The sequence below is a fragment of the Pezoporus flaviventris genome, unplaced genomic scaffold (assembly GCF_033815535.1).
Source record: "Pezoporus flaviventris isolate CSIRO_AGI_PZ_B2104156 unplaced genomic scaffold, CSIRO_AGI_Pfla_v1 ptg000647l, whole genome shotgun sequence".
NCBI classification, from domain to species: domain Eukaryota; kingdom Metazoa; phylum Chordata; class Aves; order Psittaciformes; family Psittacidae; genus Pezoporus; species Pezoporus flaviventris.
Window position 1 is genome coordinate 21,647 of NW_026893193.1, and position 9,660 is coordinate 31,306.

At 60.7% G+C, this 9,660-nt stretch overlaps 1 protein-coding gene across 1 annotated transcript in view; it reads right to left on the minus strand.

Annotated features, from left to right (window-relative positions):
* The window catches only part of LOC133264132 (alpha-actinin-4-like), a gene marked incomplete at its 3' end in the record, with an annotated part of 28,536 nt that extends 20,847 nt beyond the window's left edge, over positions 1-7,689 (minus strand). The window contains 1 exon segment of the mRNA XM_061444056.1: positions 7,615-7,689. Within this exon segment, the coding sequence (XP_061300040.1) occupies positions 7,615-7,683 (69 nt within the window).
* Positions 7,690-9,660: the final 1,971 nt, after the last annotated feature.

Sequence of the window (9,660 nt, forward strand, 5' to 3'; positions counted from 1 at the left end):
CACCCGGAGCCATTGGATCCAACCGGAGCCCATTGGATCCAACCGGAGCCATTGGATCCAACCGGAGCCATTGGATCCACCCGGAGCCATTGGAGCCCATTGGGATCCAACCGGAGCCACCCGGAGCCATTGGATCCAACCGGAGCCCATTGGATCCAACCGGAGCCATTGGATCCAACCGGAGCCCATTGGGATCCAACCGGAGCCCATTGGATCCAACCGGAGCCCATTGGGATCCAACCGGAGCCATTGGATCCAACCGGAGCCACCCGGAGCCAATGGATCCAACCGGAGCCATCGGGATCCAACCGGAGCCACCCGGAGCCAATGGATCCAACCGGAGCCCATTGGATCCAACCGGAGCCATTGGGATCCAACCGGAGCCCATTGGGATCCAACCGGAGCCACCCGGAGCCATTGGATCCAACCGGAGCCATCGGGATCCAACCGGAGCCCATTGGGATCCAACCGGAGCCATTGGATCCAACCGGAGCCCATTGGGATCCAACCGGAGCCCATTGGGATCCATCGGGATCCAACCGGAGCCATCGGGATCCAACCGGAGCCATTGGATCCAACCGGAGCCCATTGGGATCCAACCGGAGCCCATTGGGATCCATCGGGATCCAACCGGAGCCATCGGGATCCAACCGGAGCCCATTGGATCCAACCGGAGCCCATTGGGATCCAACCGGAGCCACCTGGAGCCAATGGATCCATCCGGAGCCCATTGGATCCAACCGGAGCCATCGGGATCCAACCGGAGCCACCCGGAGCCCATTGGATCCAACCGGAGCCCATTGGGATCCAACCGGAGCCCATTGGGATCCATCGGGATCCAACCGGAGCCATCGGGATCCAACCGGAGCCCATTGGATCCAACCGGAGCCCATTGGGATCCAACCGGAGCCACCCGGAGCCAATGGATCCATCCGGAGCCCATTGGATCCAACCGGAGCCATCGGGATCCAACCGGAGCCCATTGGGATCCAACCGGAGCCATCGGGATCCACCCAGAGCCCATCGGGATCCAACCGGAGCCACCCGGAGCCAATGGATCCAACCGGAGCCATCGGGATCCAACCGGAGCCCATTGGGATCCAACCGGAGCCACCCGGAGCCAATGGATCCAACCGGAGCCCATTGGATCCAACCGGAGCCATTGGGATCCAACCGGAGCCCATTGGGATCCAACCGGAGCCACCCGGAGCCAATGGATCCAACCGGAGCCATCGGGATCCAACCGGAGCCCATTGGGATCCAACCGGAGCCATCAGGATCCATTGGGATCCAACCGGAGCCCATCGGGATCCATCGGGATCCAACCAGAGCCCTTTGGGATCCATTGGGATCCGCCCAGAGCCACCCGGATCCATCGGGATCCACCCGGATCCACCCAGAGCCCATTGGGATCCACCCGGAGCCCATTGGGATCCATTGGGATCCATCGGGAACCATCTGGAGCCCATCAGGATCCACCTGGAGCCCATCGGGATCCATTGGGATCCACCTGGACCCACCCAGATCCCATCGGGATCCACTGGGATCCATCAGGAGCCCATTGGGATCCATCAGGATCCACGCAGAGCCCATCGGGATCCGCCCGGAGCCATCAGGATCCAACCAGAGCCCATTGGGAGGCACCCAGATCCATCGGGATCCACTGGGATCCACCCGGAGGGATCAGGATCCACTGGGATCCATCCGGAGCACATCGGGACCCACCCGGAGCCATTGGGATCTGCCCAGAGCCCATCGGGATCCATCAGGATCCACCCGGAGCCCATCGGGATGGACCCAGATCCCATCGGGATCCACTGGGATCCACCCGGAGCCATTGGGATCTGCCCAGAGCCCATCGGGATCTATCAGGATCCACCCGGAGCCATCGGGATCCACCCGGAGCCATCGGGATGGACCCAGATCCCATCGGGATGGACCCGGATCCCATCGGGATGCACTGGGATGCACCCGGAGCCAATCGGATCCACCATGACCACCACTGACCCCCATGGCCATGACGTCATTGGCCACCCCTGACCCCCATTGGCCGCAGGCACCCCCTCCTCCCGGAGGACCCCCCCGCCCCATTCCCAAGGGAATTCCGGGCTGAATCCCGGCTTTTCCCTCCCCCCCCCCCGAGCTTCTCCTGCTCCTTGGAATTCCCGAAATTCCAGCCCTGCCTCTGGAATTTCCGCCCGGAAAAGCCCTTTGTGGCCAATGGCGAGGAAGAGGAGGGCTCGGCCCGCCCCGCCCCGCCCCACAGCCAATGGGAACGAGCCGAGCCGGGACCGGAGCGGGGAGGAACGGCCCCATTCCATAGGGAACTGACCCACATTCCATAGGGAACGGCCCCATTCCATAGGGAACTGCCCCATTCCATAGGGAACGGCCCCATTCCTTAGGGATCTGCCCCATTCCTTAGGGAACTGCCCCATTCCTTAGGGAACTGCTCCCCCATTCCATAGGGAACTGCCCCATTCCATAGGGATCTGCCCCATTCCTTAGGGAACTGCCCCATTCCTTAGGGAACTGCTCCCCCATTCCATAGGGAACTGCCCCATTCCATAGGGAACTGCCCAAGGGATCTGCCCCATTCCATAGAGAACTGCCCCCCATTCCTTAGGGATCTGCCCCCCAATTCCTTAGGGATCTCCCCCCATTCCATAGAGAACTGCCCCCCATTCCTTAGGGATCTGCCCCCCAATTCCTTAGGGATCTCCCCCATTCCATAGAGAACTGCCCCCCATTCCTTAGGGATCTCCCCCCCATTCCCTAGGGATCTCCCCCCATTCCTTAGGGATCTCCCCCCATTCCTTAGGGATCTCCCCCCCATTCCCTAGGGATCTCCCCCCCATTCCCTAGGGATCTCCCCCCATTCCTTAGGGATCTGCCCCCCATTCCTTAGGGATCTCCCCCCATTCCTTAGGGATCTGCCCCCCCATTCCCTAGGGATCTGCCCCCCAACCCAGGGCCGCTCCTTCCGGAGCCCCTTTTCCATGCAGGACCCACAGAAAACATTCCCGGAACGTGGAAAACCGGATCCGTTCCCCCCCCGGGCGCCGCGCCCCGGCATTCCCGAGGGAATTCTCCTCATTCCTTGCCCTTATTGGGCCGGAAGGGAGGAATTCCCGGCTCCTGGAATGGGATCCGGGAGCTCAGCCCATTGCCGCTATGGGGCCGGGGGGGCAGCGCCGCCTCTGCCCCCCATTCCCAGTGCTGCCCCATGGGAAGCCCCTTCGCATCCCATCCCTTTTCCAGCCCCCTGGAATGCCGAGGGATGCTCCGGAGCTGGGAATGACGGATGGGGAATGGGAATGATGGGTGGATAATGGGAATGATGGGTGGGGAATGGGAATGATGGGTGGATAACGGGAATGATGGATGGATAATGGAAATGATGGATGGATAATGGGAATGATGGGTGGGGAACGGGAATGATGGGTGGAGAACGGGAATGATGGATGGGGAACAGGAATGATGGATGGATACTGGGAATGATGGATGGATAAAGGGAATGATGGATGGGGAATGGGAAGGATGGGTGGGGAACAGGAATGATGGATGGATAATGGGAATGATGGGTGGATAAAGGGAATGATGGATGGATAAAGGGAATGATGGATGGGGAATGGGAAGGATGGGTGGGGAACAGGAATGATGGATGGATAATGGGAATGATGGGTGGATAACGGGAATCATGGATGGGGAATGGGAATGATGGGTGGGGAATGGGAATGATGGATGGATAACGGGAATCATGGGATGGGGAATGGGAATGATGGGTGGGGAATGGGAATGATGGATGGATACTGGGAATGATGGGTGGATAACGGGAATGATGGATGGATAATGGGAATGATGGGTGGATAACGGGAATCATGGATGCGGAATGGGAATGATGGGTGGGGAATGGGAATGATGGATGGATAATGGGAATGATGGATGGGGAATGGGAATGATGGATGGGGAACAGGAATGATGGATGGATACTGGGAATGATGGATGGATAACGGGAATGATGGATGGATAATGGGAATGATGGGTGGATAACGGGAATCATGGATGGGGAATGGGAATGATGGGTGGGGAATGGGAATAATGGATGGATAACGGGAATCATGGATGGGGAATGGGAATGATGGGTGGGGAATGGGAATGATGGATGGATACTGGGAATGATGGATGGAGAATGGGAATGATGGGTGGGGAATGGGAATGATGGATGGATAATGGGAATGATGGATGGGGAATGGGAATGATGGATGGGGAACAGGAATGATGGATGGATATTGGGAATGATGGATGGAGAACAGGAATGATGGATGGATACTGGGAATGATGGATGGATAAAGGGAATGATGGGTGGATAACGGGAATCATGGATGGGGAATGGGAATGATGGGTGGGGAATGGGAATGATGGATGGATACTGGGAATGATGGATGGAGAATGGGAATGATGGGTGGGGAATGGGAATGATGGATGGGGAACAGGAATGACGGATGGATACTGGGAATGATGGATGGAGAACGGGAATGATGGATGGAGAACGGGAATGATGGATGGACACTGGGAATGACGGATGGATACAGGGAATGATGGATGGGGAACGGGAATGACGGATGGATAACGGGAATGATGGATGAATAACGGGAATGATGGATGGGGAATGGGAATGATGGATGGATACTGGGAATGACGGATGGAGAATGGGAATGACACAGTGATAACGGGAATGATGGATGGAGAACGGGAATGACACAGGGATAACGGGAATGACGGATGGGGAATGGGAATGATGGATGGATACTGGGAATGACGGATAGAGAATGGGAATGACACAGTGATAACGGAATGATGGATGGGGAATGGGAAAGACACAGGGATAACGGGAATGATGCAGGGATAACGGGAAGGGGTTGGCAGCTCCGGCCGCCCCCAGCCCCATTCCCAACATTCCCAAGGTGCCACCCCAGGCACCGGCCCCGACCTGGGAATGGCTCCAGCCTGGGAGAATCCCTTGGGATGAGCCCGATCCCAGCACCAGGAATGGGGCCGGAAGCACTTCCTATGGGATCACTGCTGACCCCTTCCCATGGGATGACTGCCGACCCCTTCCTATGGGATCACTGCTGACCCCTTCCCATGGGATCACTGCTGACCCCATTCCCATGGGATCACTGCCGACCCCTTCCTATGGGATCACTGCTGACCCCATTCCCATGGGATCACTGCCGACCCCTTCCTATGGGATCACTGCTGACCCCTTCCCATGGGATCACTGCCGACCCCCTTCCCATGGGATGACTGCCGACCCCTTCCCATGGGATCACTGCCGACCCCTTCCTATGGGATCACTGCTGACCCCTTCCTATGGGATCACTGCAGACCCCTTCCCATGGGATCACTGCCGACCCCTTCCCATGGGATCACTGCCGACCCCTTCCCATGGGATCACTGCCGACCCCATTCCCATGGGATCACTGCCGACCCCTTCCTATGGGATCACTGCAGACCCCTTCCCATGGGATCACTGCCGACCCCTTCCCATGGGATCACTGCCGACCCCTTCCTATGGGATCCCCCCCTCCCCATTGGATCCCTCCCCCCCCCCTCCCCCCGGGACCCCCCTCCCCCCGGTCATTCCCAGCCCCCGAATTCCCGTTTCCGGGAACGCCGCCCTTCGCCCTGCCCCTCCCCCCCCGCCCTTTCTCCTCTTCCCCCATTCCAAGGGCAGGGAGCGGAGCCGCGCCCGCAGCACCCGCCCCCCCCGGCTCCCTATGGGGCAGCCCCACAGCCAACACCTGGGGGGTGCAGCCCCATAACCAACACCTGGGGGGGGGAGCCCCATAACCAACTCCTATGGGGGGGGGCAGCCCCATAACCAACACCTGTGGGGGGGGAGCCCCATAACCAACTCCTATGGGGGGGGAGCCCCATAACCAACTCCTATGGGGGGGGAGCCCCATAACCAACACCTGGGGGGGGGCAGCCCCATAACCAACACCTGGGGGGGGGCAGCCCCATAACCAACACCTGGGGGGTGGCAGCCCCATAACCAACACCTGTGGGGGGGCAGCCCCACAACCAACACCTGTGGGGGGGCAGCCCCATAACCAACTCCTATGGGGGTGCAGCCCCATAACCAACACCTATGGGGGGCAGCCCCATAACCAACACCTATGGGGGGCAGCCCCATAACCAACCACTATGGGGGGCAGCCCCATAACCAACCCTTATTGCAAGAGGAGCACTGCATAACCAACTCGTATGGGGGGGAACCCCATAACCAACTCCTATGGGGGGAGTGCCCCATAACCAACTCGTATGGGGGGGAGCACCCCATAACCAACTCCTATGGGGGGAGTGCCCCATAACCAACTCTTATGGGGGGGAGCGCCCCATAACCAACTCCTATGGGGGGAGCACCCCACAACCAACTCCTATGAGTGCCTATGGGGGGGAATCCCTCCATAGGCTCCAATGCCTCATAGATCCCCTATAACCCCCCCATTGCCTTTAGGATCCCACAGACCCCCTATAGCTCCCCCCCATAGGCTCTAACACCCCACAGCCCCCTGCAGCCACCCTATAGGCCCCCCCCACTGCCTTTAGGACCCCACAGACCTCCTATATCCCCCCCCATTCCCTTTAACACCCCACAGCTGCCCTATAGCTCCCCCCCTTTGACTTTAGGACCCCACAGACCCCCTATATCTCCCCCCCATAGGCTCTATCACCCCATAGACCCCCTATACTTCCCCCCCATAGGCTCTATCACCCCCCAGCCACCCTAGAGCAGCCCTGTATCCCCCCAGGCTCTATCACCCCCCAGCCACCTTATACCTTCCCCATAGGCTCTATCACCCTATATCCCTCCCCATTCCCTTTAACACCCCCCAGCCGCCCTATGGCCGCCCTATATCTCCCCCCCATAGCCTCTATCACCCCATAGACCCCCTATATCCTCCCCCATAGGCTCTACCACCCTATATCCCTCCCCATTCCCTTTAACAGCCCCCAGCCGCCCTATGGCTGCCCTATATCCCCCCCCCATAGCCTCTATCACCCCCCAGCTGCCCTGTATCTCCCCCCATAGGCTCTAACACCCTATATCCCTCCCCATAGGCTCTATCACCCCCCAGCCGCCCTATCCCACCCCCCATAGCCTCTATCCCCCCCAGCCGCCCTATGGCCGCCCTATATCCCCCCCATAGCCTCTATCCCCCCACAGCCCCCCTCATGCCCCACAGCTCCCTCAGGCCCCACAGCCCCCCTCAGGCCCCATAGACCCCCCTAGGCCCCATAGGCCCCATAGACCCCCCTAGGCCCCATAGAGCCCCCTAGGCCCCCTAGACCCCCCTCAGGCCCCATAGACCCCCCTCAGGCCCCACAGCTCCCTCAGGCCCCATAGACCCCCCTCAGGCCCTCAGGCCCCATAGACCCCTCTAGGCCCCACAGACCCCCCTCAGGCCCCATAGACCCCCCTAGGCCCCATAGAGCCCCCTCAGGCCCCATAGACCCCCCTAGGCCCCATAGACCCCCCTAGGCCCCATAGACCCCCCTCAGGCCCCTCAGGCCCCATAGACCCCCCTAGGCCCCGTTCCTGACCTTCCTCTGCTGTTTCTCCCAGGCGGGGTCCAGGAGCAGGTCCCGGTCCCAGTCCTCCTCCTGGGCCATGTAATCCCCGTCCCTGTCGCGATCCCTGTCGCGATCGCGGTGGTAATCCACCATGCTGATGGCGCCCGCTCCGCCGCCGCAACGCCCCGCTCTGCGCACGCGCGGCCGCGGGACACGCCCACCACGCACGGAGGCGGGAGGGAGGGGGAAGCCACGCCCACTCTGGCTTCACGCTAACCAATGGCGACGCGACGTGCGGCTAAGCGCCGCCCACCGCGGGGGGCTAAACCACGCCCCTCACGAGGAGCACGTTGGACACGCCGAGACACGCCCCTCGCTTCTGATTCGCTCCTTGGGCTGCTAAGCCCCGCCCTCAACGCTGACGTGCCACCAAGCCACGCCCCCCCGCCGCTCCTCGCCCGTGGCGCACATTGGCCAGCGAAACACCGCCCACTTGAGCCACGCCCCTCGCTTCTTATTCGCTTATCCGCACATTAAGCCCCGCCCTCAACGCTGACGTGACCAGAAACCACGCCCCCGAGGCGCGCGTTGGCCCGCGAAGCACCGCCCATTCGAGCCAGGCCCCTCGCTTCTGATTCGCTCAAAGGGACATTAAGACCCGCCCTCAACGCTGACGTGACACCAAGCCACGCCCCCCCCCGCTCCTCGCCCGTGGCGCACATTGGCCCGCTAAGCGCCGCCCACTCGAGCCACGCTCCTCGCTTCTGATTCGCTCAACGGGACATTAAGACCCGCCCTCAACGCTGACGTGACACCAAGCCACGCCCTCCCACTCACCAGAGGCGCACGGCGGACCGCGAAGCACCGCCCACTCGAGCCACGCCCCCTCGCTTCTGATTCGCTCCTTGGGCTGCTGAGCACCGCCCGGAACGCTGACGTGACACAAAGCCACGCCCCCTCTCTTCTGATTCGCTCCTTGCGCTCCCAAACCCCACCCACACCCCTGACGTGACACTAAACCACGCCCCCTCTCTTCTGATTCGCTCCTTGCGCTCCCAATCCCCACCCACACCCCTGACGTGACACTAAACCACGCCCCCTCTCTTCTGATTCGCTCCTTGCGCTCCCAAACCCCACCCACACCCCTGACGTGCACTAAACCACGCCCCCTCTCTTCTGATTCGCTCCTTGCGCTCCCAAACCCCACCCACACCCCTGACGTCACACTAAACCACGCCCCTCTCTTCCGATTCGCCCATTGACCCTCTAATCCCCGCCCACACCCCATAGGCCACGCTAACCCCCTCCCTACGCCCCACCCTTACGCCCCGCCCACGAGGGGGGCGTGGCTTTCCCACGCCCCCCCCTCCCATTCATTGCCCCCCAACCCGGGCCGAACCAACTCAACCCTGGGGGGGGGGGGTTCCCCTTTATTGAGCCATCACAGGGACGACGCCATGATGCTGGAGACACCTATGGGGAGATGTGGGGTGACGTGTGGGTCTAAAGGAGGGGGGGGGCACCCCAAAACCCCCCCAAACCCCCCCAAATCTCACTGTCGAAGTCGATCTTCTCCACGATGTTCTTGGGTTTGATGCTCTCCTCCTGGTTGCAGATGAGCACCCGGCCCGGCTCCGCCTCGCACCACCCGTACTTGCTCATCCACACCTTGAGCTGGGCCTCTATGGGGCAGGGGGGGGGGGGACACAGGGGTATATGGGGGGGGACACCCCAAAAATAGCCCCCCCCCCCACTTCATTCATACCTTGAAAATGTCCCACACACATTGGGGACTATGGGTAATGCTGATTACACCCCCCATTGACAGCCAGTGGTGCCCCCCCATTGGTACCCTAAAATACCCCCCCATTGACAGCCAGTGGTGCCCCCCCATTGGTACCCCTAAAATACCCCCCATTGACACCCATTGACACCCCTAAAATACCCCCCATTGGTACCCCTAAAATACCCCCCCATTGACACCCGTTGGTACCCCTAAAATATCCCCCATTGACACCCCTAAAATACCCCCCATTGACACCCATTGGTACCCCTAAAATACCCATTGGTACCCCT